The sequence below is a fragment of the Gossypium raimondii genome, chromosome 10 (assembly GCF_025698545.1).
Source record: "Gossypium raimondii isolate GPD5lz chromosome 10, ASM2569854v1, whole genome shotgun sequence".
Taxonomy (NCBI): domain Eukaryota; kingdom Viridiplantae; phylum Streptophyta; class Magnoliopsida; order Malvales; family Malvaceae; genus Gossypium; species Gossypium raimondii.
Genome location: NC_068574.1, coordinates 23075318 through 23089588, shown reverse-complemented (window position 1 = coordinate 23089588; position 14271 = coordinate 23075318). Strand labels below are relative to the sequence as shown.

Below are 14271 nucleotides of genomic sequence, written 5' to 3'. Positions count from 1 at the left end.
AACACCTTCTTTTATCATTATTATTATAGCAGCCTTACATATAATATAGATTGGCCAACTGAGTCATCTTGTCATGTGCCATTTTATGCTTGGCTTGCTTCAATTGGATTTAAAGGAGTTAATTTATCGATTTAATTTAATTAAGTAATTTTATTTATTTAACTATTTATTAATTAAATGTTTTTAAATTTTGATGATGAATTGAATTTGAATACTAAGATTAAAATCTATAAAATAGAAGAAAATTAATTTTTTATTGAATAATAAAATTATCCCAAATAGATAATTATTTACAGATTAATATACCAAAAAAGACCCATTTTTTAAAAAAATTATAGAAATAGGCCACTTTTTTTGAAACTTACGGAAATAGGCCGATTATACAAAAACACGTCCAACTGGTGTCATTTTCAGGAGAAAATCAGAAAAGCGCATCCAGCTCAACGCTTTTTTCCCCTGACCAATAAAACGTGGTCAGGTCAGCGCGCTAAAGGAAAACGCATCCAGGTCAACGTGTTTCCCTTCCCCCCCAACGGTCACTTCCAACGGCTATTTCAAATAGCCGTTGCCCCTCTTCCCCAAGGTAAAAAAAATAAAACTATAATTCCCCCTACACACACTTTCTTCTCATTCACATTTCTCACAATTATCTCTTAAATCTCTCAAAAATCTCTCAAATTCTCTCTTAAATTTTTATCTAAATTTTATTTTTTATTTTTTTATTAATATTTTCAATAAATAATTTTTTTATTAAAAATTTGTTCGTGTTCAATAAATTTAGCAATGGCTAGGTCTTTAACCCGTCTTGATAACAAGCACATCTCCGTCAACCAATTGTAATGGTAAGAATAAATTTTAATTTTTTATTTCATTGTTATATTTTAACTTAATTTTGTTATAATTTTTATGTAAATAGGCGGAAGATCGAAATTTACAATGTCATATTTGTAATCTACCCGGTCCTCCATCACCATTGATCGAAACATACTTGAGGTAAGCCGGTTTTTGGCACGTGACCCTTGTAGGCCGAGGGTGTAATTTGGACCTGAAACTCATAAGCGCGTTGGTGGAGAGGTAAAGACCTAAGACACACACATTCCATCTTCCATGCGGCGGGTGTACTGTCACCTTAGAGGACGTCTATTTATAGTTGGGGTTACCCGTAGACGGGTCGGTAGTTACCAAGTCTATTTAATCTGGTGACTGGAGAGTCGTATGTTTAGATCTTTTGGGTGCAGTTCCAAAAACGATTTACAGAGGTCGGATCAAAATGGCTTGGATGCAAAAAACTTTCGCAGAGCTAGTTTAGGATTCGATTGAAGTCCAAAGAGAACAATACGCTCGAGCGTACATCTTTCAAATCATCGGGGGTATCCTAATGCCGGATAAGTCATGAAATCTTGTCCATCTAAAGTGGCTACCAAAACTAGTCGGTTTTAGAGAAGCGGGCGAACTCAGTTGGAGGTCCGCTGTGTTAGCGACATTGTACCGGGAGATGTGTCGGGTGACGCAACATGGTCCGGTTCTGATTTCTATTTTTACGTCCTCGAGCGAACTACTCATATACATTCTCACTCGTAACAAGGTAAAATTCAGTAGATATCCTCATGATTAAATTGATTTAAATTTAAATTATTATGCTAATAAGTTATTTAAATAGGTGGAACCATACACTGAGTCACATGAGATTACCTACCGAGCTTCAAGATATACAACTTCTATTAGACCGACGATCGAAAGAGAATGCATGTATTTATTTAATTTTAAACTATATACAAATAACGTAGTCGATTTCGTATTTAGTAGTATATATACAAATAATGTTTTATCATGTTAATATAGTTTGAATAGATACCATACGAGAATCCAGCAATTCAAACAGTAATCTCCGAGGAATTCTTTGTGAATCCCAACACTTGGCACGTTAAGGTCCCATTAGTAGTGTACGCTACCGTCAAGATGTACGAGACCAATAGAGTGTTGCGGTAATTTGAATTCTGGCAGTCGATTCCAGTGGCACCTCAAGAGCTTGATGATCTACATTGTATTGGCTTACGACAACCGGATGATAATTGGCCAGTATTCCGCTCGCAATATATCAACATGTGGAATAACCGGTATCATTTTTTACCTACTCGTGAACATATTATAGTTCTGAAGTTAGCATGCGATCTAGAATACATGTCATGGTTTAGAATCCATGACAAGCCATATTTGTACGGGAAAGAGGCGAGGCGTTGGCATCCCCATACAAATAGGCCACAACGGGGCCCTTTAAATCCAAGGGGTGGCAAGGCGGGCCCATCATCAGCGCCCACGTAAGAACCGACCCCAATAATCTCAGCACCGATGTCTATACCACCTCCTGTTCAGTATGTACCGTCTTATTCTGGTGCGTATCCTAACCCTTATATTTTCACACAAGTACAATTTGTTGCTCCACATTTTTTTTGCTTCTAGTCCTATGTTAGGTTGGACTGTTGGTCATCCATCCCCGATGTTTTACACGTCGGGGCCATCTCATTTCTCAATTACGCCTACCGCCTAGACGACATATAGGTCATCTATGCATGAAGCACTGATGGAGAGTCCACTTCTTATCTTATCAGTTTATGAGACTCAACATAGTTACACTCATTCGTCATTTGTGATATAAACACCTTGGAGATCTTTTTTCTATCAAAGTGGGTCATCTTCTCAACTACCTATTTATAGATAAGAGGATACATGATGGCAACCAAGAATACAAGGATCGCAATCGACAGAAGGCGAAGAAGAGGGGTAACTGAGACCACAATCCCACTCGAAAGCTAAACCAATAAGGAATCCAAAGCGTAACTGTCAACCACCCCGATGTGGCACAGATTCTGACCGATATATGCATTGATTAATTTTATATTATATCATTTAAAAAAAAGTTATTTTGAATCTTTTTGTACACGGACTAATTTTTGTACCAATTATCTTTAGTCAAAATGAAAATTTAATTTAATTCTTTTCATATACCATAGAAATAAGATTTGATTTGACAAGAAATATGCCATGTTTTTGTTGAAAATAATTGAGAACCCAATTCGACCGTTTGAAAATTTTGAAGCTATACGACTTGGTTACTTAACACGTGCTTACATATTATAATGGAATTGATATATGTTTTCTAGTTTGCTTAGTCATTTTGATGTGGACATGACGGTATTGTATGTCCGGCGTTCCTACACCACCCGCATAACCTCGGTTGGTTTGACCTGTCCTGAATTTTATATTGTCGTATATTCGAGTCGACATAGGTCAACCTTTTGGTTTGTGACGTAATCTTCTATCGGGTAACAACTTACATAGAGCAAGTGGCCACCTACGTTCATCTGGGACTGGTGGAAACACGTGTCTCCACATGTTGTACATGTTATTTTTACACTTCGTTGACAAAGCTCATGTGATCCAAACAAGATTGATACAAAGCTGTAATTACATAAGTGCATGGAAAACGAAGTGCATCAAATCTTCAACAATCGCAAGTCCTATTTATCAAGTGTACACGGTACCGTCCACTGGCAATACATTGGTCCGGTCTGTCAAAATCAGTTACCCGAAACCATAGGTTGTCGCGTGACTAACAAACTGTGTGCATGCAGTTGGCTCGTACCTTACCCTTCTTAATTTGTTTCAATACTGCTGCGCACCATACATGGCCTCCCTATAATTGCCCAACATAACTCGCCGCTCCCTTTTGGAGTAATTCCACTAAACAAAAATATGTCTCTTTGACAATCGATGTTATCGACAAATGACGTGTTCCTTTTAAAACGGAATTGATGCATTCTGCTAGGTTTGAGGCCATGTGGTTATATCGTAGGCCTCCATCGTAGGATTGTGTCCACTGATCGAAAGGTCTATTAGAGAGGCATCGTACCTCTATTGAGTTAGTTGACTGTAAGATTTCCAACATCTCATGAAAATGGTCTTTCATGATCCCGTACCCTGTCAATAGGAGTTAATAGTAACGATTACATACCAAAGAAGATAAAAAAACAAACGAAATATTACAAACCAAATAATATTGGTGGTGATTACATACCTATGCTGGTGTGATCACTCAATGGTAGAGGGATATTTTTTGTAGTAGTTGGACGCAACGTGCCTTAGACAATACCGATGGTGTGTATGATCCTAGAGGCTTCCCTTTCGTTCAATTGTAGATAGTATTCCAGTTCCCTGGTCTAAGATGATGTATATATCAGGTTGGGGGCAAACATGCCTCATCGACAGAAAAAAATTCCACTAATTTGCTATCTCCTTTGGTGTTATTGCAAACGTAATTGGAAGGATCCTCCGATTATCATCCTGTGCCACAACCAACAACAGTCGATGGGTATATCTACCATACATAAAGCTATCGTCTATTTGTACCAATGGCTTGCAGTACTGGGATGCTTGAAAAATTTGCTTAAATGTCTAAAACAGACAGTGGAACACTCGGCATCCACGGAACAAACGATCGTTGTGGTACACGAGCTCCATTTTAAGATATATTACGCAACCTGAGGCTTACCACTCTAGCACTTAACACCACTGCCATACCTCGTTGTATGACGCATCCCACCCATTGTGCACCTTCTCCAAGGCCTTCTACTTTGCTATCCACGCCTTGCGGCATTGAGACGTGTAGTTAAATTTGCTATAAATATTTGTAATTTAACAGACACAACAGTTCTCGAATCCGCTTTAACCATCAGTAGTATTATGTCTACGATCATATCTGAATCTAACTTCGGATGATCCTGTGAAACACCTGCAACCCTACGAGTACGTTAAACTAAGTGGAACTGTACCTAAAACCCTAATAACCCAGTGATACTGTACCTAAGGTATCACATGTATGCTGATCAATGAACTTTTTTATCGTCTATAACTCCATCTTTTTCTTAATAGAAGCCATAATTTTTTATACGTATCTACCTTCTAGCATTGCATAGTTAGCCTTAAACTTCTCAGATTTAGATTTAACCATGTGAAAGTTAACCTCATTCTTGATGTTGTATCGCTTCAATGCAGTGAGAAAACCATCTTTACTGGAAAACTTCCTGCCCACTTCTAAATCACTCGAATCCAACGAAGGACTTGCGTGGCCAAGCCTCCTGTGTGGTAGTTCTACAAACTTCAACCCATCCACTATCTACAAATCGACATTATGCATGTGGGTTGGAAGTGAGTACACCGTGAATCGTAGATCTTCTTTTTCTTCTTCATCTTCACCCCCTTCACCGTCTTCTAATTCAGTTGGAACAGGATTTGGTTCAGAAAATGATACAACTTCTACACCGTCGACACCGGGCTCCCAAGGTGGATCCATATAGGATTCATTGTCATCTTCATTCTCAGACCCACCAACATTTGTCATGTCGATTGCCAACCACTAGAAGTTGATGCCATTCCCAGTAAGTATTCTTAACGTTGAACATCAAACCGAGGTTCATCTGCTATCCACTAACTAAGTGACATGCAGGGGTCGTGTATTTCGTTCTACCACCAAAACCTGAGAATTTGATGTTCTGCTTCCCACGATTAAAATCTAAGGCTGAAACGGATGAGTGTCTTCCCATTGATGATTTTGGGATATCATAATGGGAACTTTCTAACAAAGTGGTTGGACTATCGACATTTTAAACCGTTTTCGCCTCTCAAACAGGAAGAGATGTTGAAGTCGCAAGTCCTTCATCTGACCTTGAAAATTCTACATATAACTCAAGAAATAGTGATCCATTATCGATGTGTGTCTACACACCATCGCCTCCAAGTTTCGAGCACCTTTGATATCGAATGCATCGTATCTTATGGGATCAACCGAAGCACAAAATCAATACTTAATAGACGATACTCTCATTGCCGTAGATCCGCCAATTTTTCACCTGATTCTTTTCCAAAGTTTTGGCAACTCTATATTCTGGTTAAAATTCAGTTGCGCTATGTTCTCCTATAAAAGAACCACACCGTTCTCGGTGTCACAGACCTCACCGTTTTAATAAATAATAGCACTAATTTGTTCACTCATTTTTAACCAAATTATCTGTCGAGAGAAGTTCGAAACAAAAAACATTATGCAAAAAATATAATGCTTCAAATAAATATTAACACGAAAAATCAATGCTTAAGGTTACTTTTTTACAAATAGTATCATTGCTCCAACTTATACCTTTCCTACGAACTTCTATTATTCTGAACTTCTTCAAATTCTATTACTCCAACTTATGCCACCAGAGGTTGAAATATAGGTCATTTATAGCCTAAGGGATAACATCCCACCCGTTTATGTAAAAATGCCCTGGATATAGTAGAGGTTCAAATTTGTAGAGAAAAAATGCTCCAAGTAGGACGCACTATAAGCAGCAGTATTGAAAAAGGCGTCCAACTGGAAGCGTTTTCAGTACTTTTGCTGACAGTGCATCCTGCTTGGAGTGTTTTTTCTCTACAAACCTAAACTCCCACTATTCAGGGCATTTTTTAGAAACGTTTTAGATATCCCGGATTGTAGGGATATTTTTTCAAAACCCATCTTGTCAAAATTATTTTTCAGAACCCATCTCATCAATTTTTTTTCAAAACCCCTAAACCCTAATTTATGAACACTAAAAATCCTAACAATAAAACCCAAAACCCTAATAATAACCATTTTTCTAAAACCTTAAAACACCAATTAATAAACACTTAAAATTAAATAAAACACCAAAACCCTAATTTAATAAACCTTAAACCTTAATTAAATAATTAAAACCCTAAAAAAACACGGGCAAGAACATGCTGACTAGGATGAGTTTTTTTAGCTTGACCACGGACGCTTTTTTCTTGAGCGTCTTGACACGACACGTTTTCTTGGTCAAGGAAAAAAGTCTTTACTGACGCGCTTTTTTTCCTCCTAAAAACGGCACCAACTGAACGCGATTTTGTATAATCAGCCCATTTCTGTAATTTTTTTTTTAAAATGGGTCTTTTCTGATAAATCATGCCATTTACCTATCATAATATTATCAATATTTTTATTATTATGGATATTAGAAGTATAATGCCTATACCATAATACATGTAGTTTTCTACTTTTACGTTTTTAGTAAATATGACAAAATATTGTGAAAATAATCTTTAAACAAAATTAATTATAATAATTTAATTAATGACATTAATTTAAAAATATGAAAAATCAGTTTAAATATAATTCTACTAAAGCAAAATATTATTAAGTAACTTTTAACATTAAAATAGATAAAATAATGTTTCTCCTTTGGATATAAAAATTATCTCGAATAGACAACTGAACCCGGTTTATGCAATGAATATTTTTATGAACCGTTATCAGCATTATTATTATTATTATGGATATTATAAGTATAACACGAATAATCTAAGTATGCATTTAGTCTTCTGCTTTTATTTTTATTTAGCAGTAAATATGATAATGTTTAAACTAGAAATTAAAAAATTGTTTTATTAATAATATTAATTAAAAAACATACTGAAATTTAGTTTAGATTCTATCAAAGTAAAAATATTACTCAACACTTACAACATACCATTTTATTTTTATTTTTACTTTAGAAAGCTCAAAATAACATTATTATTTAATAGATTTATAATATAAACAACTTTTAGAGATCAAAACAATTGCAACATATTAATCTTTAAAACCTTTTTTTGGGGGGAATATTTATATAGCTTACTGACTTTAAGAATGAGTATTTACATTAATTAAATAGGTGAAGTAACAATAAAAACATAAAGTAAGTAAAGGCCGGCAGCATTTAATAGTATGGTCAACAAATAACAACTGCTGCTTTGGTGGCTCTGCCCATAAATACACGTCTTTCTTTTCTTTATCACAGTTAAAAGACTGCTTACTCCCCTATCCAATTTCATATTCCACCCTTTTGTTTTTTTAATACCCTACCAATAAACTACAACCCACACTTTTTTTTTTTTAAATTTATAATAATTTTGTATTTAATAATATATTTGGTTCTCTAACTTTACAAAAAATTACTTTTACTTTCTATTTAATTTTTACTTTCTTTAATTTTAAATTTCTATTATTTGTCAAATTCCTCCAAATTTGATTGTTAATTTTACTGATGTGACATGCAAGTGAATGTATGTTAGTAATTAATTAATTTTTACATATAAAAATTCAGAAAAAGTAAAAAATTATTAAAATTTAAAAAATACTAAAAAGTATTAAAATTATAAATTAAAATTAAAATTAATTAATTACAAACGTGACATAAACATGAACTTTCACGTGGATGTTGCGTCAATAAAGTTGAAGACGTTAACTTTTTATCCATTTTGAAATGATTTGATAAACAATACAAGTTTAATGACTAAAAAAGTGAAAATTTAAATAAATGTTAAATATTTCTTTTTGTAAAATTGAAAGACTAAATAAGTCGTTGTCCCCCAAAAGAAAACTACTCGAATTTTATTATAGTAGCCAAGTTTGTAGTTGAACTGATTTTTTATGTTTTGTTTTTACCCTTTATGATAATTTTTCATCTATAACAACAACCATTAAGTATGAAGTACACTATTTACTAAATTAGTCCTCTATAATAACCTTTTATCTCAATTTTTAATAAAATAAGTTCTATACTTAAAGTGAAATAAAAATAATAAATTTTAGTTAATATATTACGTTAAATGTTTAATTTTATATTAAAATATAATAACCATATTTTATTAAACAAAAATAATATTTATATAAATGAAATTGTATTTGTAAATTTCATTAAAGATACAATCTAAATTTCACTAATCAATAATATTATTAATATATTCTAAAATTTGAATTTAATATTTTTAAAATTTAAATATAATATAATTATCTCAAATGTTATTATAATGTATAACAATTACCCATATATAACATCTTAAATTTTTGCATGTAAATAGTGTGAAACAAGGAGTTGAAATCATTTCATGAGTTTGTTCAAATGCCAAAGATTTGTTCAAATGGGAACTAAAATTATTAAAACCCAATATCATATTTTATATATATTAAAAAGGGAAAAAGTAGATGCATTGTATTTCCTTTTGCTTAAATTATGCTTGAATACATCCAAACTTCATCCAACATATATAATAATGCTCCTTGAAACTCAAAAACACTGCAATTGAAAAAGGAAATAATGTTGAAGAAAACCAATGGTCCAATAGGTCAACTTCTAGAATAATAATTGGTGGTGAATCCACTGAAGATGAGGATAGTTAGTGGGAGCAGTTGACTTCTCTCTGCTATGACTAAATAAGGTGCAGAGTTTCATTCATGGAATTGTTCGCAATCCAGAATTCGGAACCCCAGGCCCAAATTTTCTATCTACATTCTCTTGGATTATGATTTAGATCACAGACTTTGAGGCTTATGGAAGAAACATGAAAATGGAATCTAATAGCACAGGCTATGAAAGTGAAATCCATGGAAAATTGATTTGCATATGCAAAGGGTGACAAGGAAAATAATGCAACTTGACCTTTTCTAAAAACAAAATTGCAGGATACATGCACATCATGGATCGAATTTTTTTTTTTTATGAATCTGGCTGTTCTCTATCTCCATCAGCTAATTCTACACTTTTGCCCTTAAATTCATTACCATTTGGAATCGGACCATAAAGACAGATGCGCAGATCGCCTTTAACAAGTTGCTGGTGGAAGTAGTTCTTGTACAAGTCCCAGAACTCATCCCTGCCAATTAAACAATAAATACACATGAGTCAAACATAGCTCATAGTTGCCAAGTCCATGGATGAATTTGGTGTTAAAATGTAGCATGGATGTTAAGGGTAGGGAAACAAACATGTTCCTATGTATACCATTTGCAAAAGACAAGGGATAATGATATGTAGATAAACACAAATAAAAATGAAACCTAACAGTGAGGGAGATAATGATAAGTTATAAGTTGGCTCATTGACAAACCTGACTTGGGGAAGTGTAAGCAAGGAATAGCCTTTGACATCTGTGTGAATATCAACCAGAAGCACTGATAAACGTGAAAGTCCCAATGCTTCAATGTCAATCAACTTTTTGATTCTGCAATTAAGATTACAAGAGAACCAGCAAAACCATGAATCAATCTGTAATGTTAAGAAACAAACAGAAGAACATTGCCAATTTGCCACATCACACAGCCAACCCAAATCAAGAAAAGATCGTGACAGAAATCTATAGTACCGCTTTGAGATAAATAAAAGTACCCTTTTCCTTATTTTGGTTAAATTTATCATTTTCTTACTTCCTTTCTGCTTTTATAATTTAATGAGCATACAATTTCCCAATGGAAGATGATCTATGCTTTTCAGTTTACCTACTTAGACAATATTGCAATTATTAATTGACATAAATTTTGGACAACTTTACACTATTCTAAGTTCTGCAATGAAATTATTTGAATCAGTAAACCATTGAAGAGGTGATTCATTTAGATCCAAGTAGAAAGTACCATCTGGAATAACTTGCAAAACAAGTTTAAGGGGAAAAATTTAATATGCTAGCACAACAATATCGAAATTGAATTCAACAACTCAGAATATTAATCCTATCAAATAATTTCAACATATTTAGTATTTCATCTTCTGTGTAACTATTCATCCTTTATATTTTTGGGTGGATTAATTTTGATCCAACAAAAAACAGCAGACAACAAATAATGCCTTTTCCACTATATGAAGTCAACTACAAGGATGATTTATGCCATCATGCTTTAAGTAATATGAATAGAAGGTTCTTTCCTAGAGTTTCATCCATATCTTATTGTCTCCATTTCTTATTCTGGAACTGTCATCCTCCATTATGTTGCATCTCCTAACAAGATTGTTTGCAGGTACAGGCCTCACATGAAATGTTATTGACTCCTCATTTTTCTTGAAATATTCATGTCCATTTTGGATAAGGGTATTGGTACATAGCCCTCCGAATAAATGGGAAAACAAGAAAATTTGAACTTACCTGTCCTAGACATACAACCGTATCCAACACTCACACCCAGGTCTGAGTACCATAGCTCACATGTCCAAACCAACATAAGTCAATCTCCTCCTTTCAGCTCTAAGCCAACGTTTTCATAGATGCACTTGTTTCTAATCTTAACTGTCCTAATATTACATCTGCCATAATATTCAGATTTTAACCACACCAATCTTCTGCATAGTTGATACTTAGCTGCCTAACACTCGATGCCGCAAAGCATCACAAAGTCTCATCCATGTTCTATGAAAAACAGTCAATTTGTGATGTCTTTTGTGTGTTATTTTACTAGCAATTCAAGTACCCATAACTCCTCAAATAGATTAATACTCCACCATGGATGTTTAATAGCTTGAATATGTGCAATGTCAATTTACAATGCTCCTTTCTCTAAAGCCCATTCAAAGGGCTTCTCAAAGGAGACAAGAACCTTCACATAAGCTTTTTCCAGATCAGAAAGCATGATCTATGAGTCACCTCATTAACTGGTTAGTAAAACATCAAAGACCTTAAACAAATAAATAACTTCAATTACATTAAACCAAATTGATTTTTGATGCATGACAGTCTTGTAACTCAATGTTTGCATGATAGCGCTCTCCCATGATTTTATCCATAGCTCATCAATTTGATCCCTCTATAAGAACACAATTTTCTACTCCTTTTTGTCCTTATATGTAAGTAAATGGTCTTTCTCCACCAAACAAATGAATTTAATCTAATTTAAATTCTAAGATTATACAAAAGGACCTTAATGTTTAACTTTCATCAAGATGACTGTCAAAGTTGTCTTTGATAAACTACTAGAATTCTTTTTAAACGATAACTACTAGTTCATTTGATTGCAAGGATTGATGACTAACCTACTTGGAGTGCCACTAGCAATGTTAACTCTGTTCATCAATAAAGATACCTGCAACAACCAAGAATTAACTAAGAAATAGGAACTTCATAGCATGCATATAAACTAACCAGAGACATGGTAGTAAAGATATATCAATTCATTGAGTCACTGACAAGCTATGCCACAGCAATTCACAAAGTATATCATGGGTAACAATGTATTTAAGAAGGGGAAGAGAGAAAGAGAGAATGACAATAGATTACATGGTACATCCAAGTCTCAGATACAGAATAATAAATTATGAAAATTGCGTCTTTGATCACTTTTTGACACCAACTGGCACATTTGTGAAAGCAAAATCTCAAATGGTTTACTTAAGAACTGATTCCTTTTGAAGACCAGAACATTGATGATAAACCCAGAACACTACTTCTATGCAGCAAAGCTAGAGGTGTGTATGTGAAAACTTTATCACCCCAATAGAGGGACCTTTCATCAGAAAACAATTTCAGGATCCTTTGTGTTTATTATTGGAATTAACCCACAAACAAAACTACTATTACTACATAAAATAGTGAAGGGCCCTTCGTGTCGCACCACCCCACGTCATCACACACACTCCAAAATCAAGTAGTCAAATAACAGGCTAAGACAGATTTTACTAACTAAACATAAAAACTTCAAAAAAATCAAAGAAAGTTGGGATAAAAACTGCAGACTGATATTAAGCTACACCCTCTAACAATCAATTGCCCAACATTGAAATCCTACTGGCTCTTGATAATTGCCTTTGATACTTGAGAACAGTAGACGACTGCAACCATATAACCAATGCTATTGTTGAGAGCTAGGCCATAGTATCAGGACCCAGTCACACGTGAATATTACTCCCATATCCGTATAATATCATGTCAAAACAGGAACTTCAGCCAAAAGTGTGAAGTATATGCAATGAAGATCAATAAAAAGCTTCTTATGTCTTCAAGCTTTTTGAACGTTTTTAAGTGAAGTTTAGTAGTTTAAATCTTGAATCTCATGTTCTAGGCATATGCATGTAAATTATTTTTTCCTCTAATTTCAACTCTATTTTAGTTTGAAAATCAACCTTAAATCAAACCTTTCTGAAGTAATCTATCTGATAGCACAACTCTAGTCTCTAAATCAAGTTCTATATACTGTATTTGTTGAAGTTGCTCTTTTATAAATAACTATCCAGTCCACTAATTGTCAAAAGAACGATACATTTAAGTAGCACCACCACAAAAAGTACAAACCTCTCAACACCATGGATTCCAACTCATAAAGAGTAATAGTAATATAACAATTAGCATGTAGCATTTAAAATTAGTGGCTTAGAGCAATAATAAACTACCTGTTCATCAATCTTCATGTGCTTTGAAAACAGCTTTACAGCATGGCATTCTTTAGTCAATGTGCGCATGCCCCTAGAGGAACAGAAAAGTTTTTCAGTCCCTTTCTAGCCAGAATAAAAAATAAATCAAAATTTAAAATATTTTCACAAACATGCACTCCTACTGTCCTACAACAGGGGAATCAAAAAACTTGTAAGTTCTGGTTAATTTACTCTTCTTTTCACTTCTCCCCACTTTGCTATCTAAATGAAAAAAACCATTATTCTTTTCTCTCCAACCCTCCATCCAAATAGATATTCATCAATATCTATATCAAACATAACTATGATTTTACCTTTTTTTTTTTTTTCTTTTTTTCATTTTCATAAACGAATGAAAATTATGTAACAAGGAAACCGAGGCTAACGAACCTTAAAAGTTCAATAGATCGTAAAGCTGAAGGAGCAACAACAAGAACAGCAGGACTTCCTGCTTCAATCTTCCCTACAATGTGCTTCCCTTCACAAAGCTCTTCTTTCCATTTGGCACCAAAAGCTTCCTTTATATGTTTTTCTAGCTTCATTACATCTTGACCCAACTCTTGAGAGACATCCAAAATACAACTATCTACACAATATTGTAAGAACTAAGAAGAAGAAGAAATTCAAACCCCCTTTTCAAGTTTTTAATAATCTCCAATTAATAACTTCAATATTACCTTTAATTGATTCCAATTCGAGAGAAGAGAGTTGGACACCATTGGCGGACTCAAACTGGCTAAGAAAATAACGAAGCTGCTGCGACGGAGATGCCGGCGGCGACGGTTGGTTGTTCTTGTTGTTGCCAGTAACAGAGGTGGTTTTGGTTTTGATTTGGCGGTTGGCGGTGTTCTTGGTGTTTGTCTTCTTCTTGAACTTGGATTGGGATTTGGGATTGTTAGGGCCGAAGGGTTTAGGGGTTCGGCCAGGTTTCTGAGTTTTCTCCGGTTTCAATCTCCCCATTGCTTTACTGCGCTTTTTTCTTTTTTCTGACCAAACTGCGGCCTTTCTTCACTCACTAATGCTTATA

General features: G+C 34.1%; 1 protein-coding gene across 1 annotated transcript; it reads right to left on the bottom strand.

The window, feature by feature from the left end:
* Window positions 1-9039: 9039 nt before the first annotated feature.
* Window positions 9040-14271, bottom strand: LOC105778022 (uncharacterized). The gene is made up of 6 exons (XM_012601570.2): window positions 13922-14271; window positions 13635-13830; window positions 13224-13296; window positions 11871-11920; window positions 9961-10074; window positions 9040-9726 (listed from the first exon to the last, which is right to left on the bottom strand). Exons 1-6 carry the CDS (start codon window positions 14202-14204, stop codon window positions 9570-9572), a joined length of 873 nt encoding a protein of 290 aa, XP_012457024.1. The 5' UTR covers window positions 14205-14271; the 3' UTR covers window positions 9040-9569.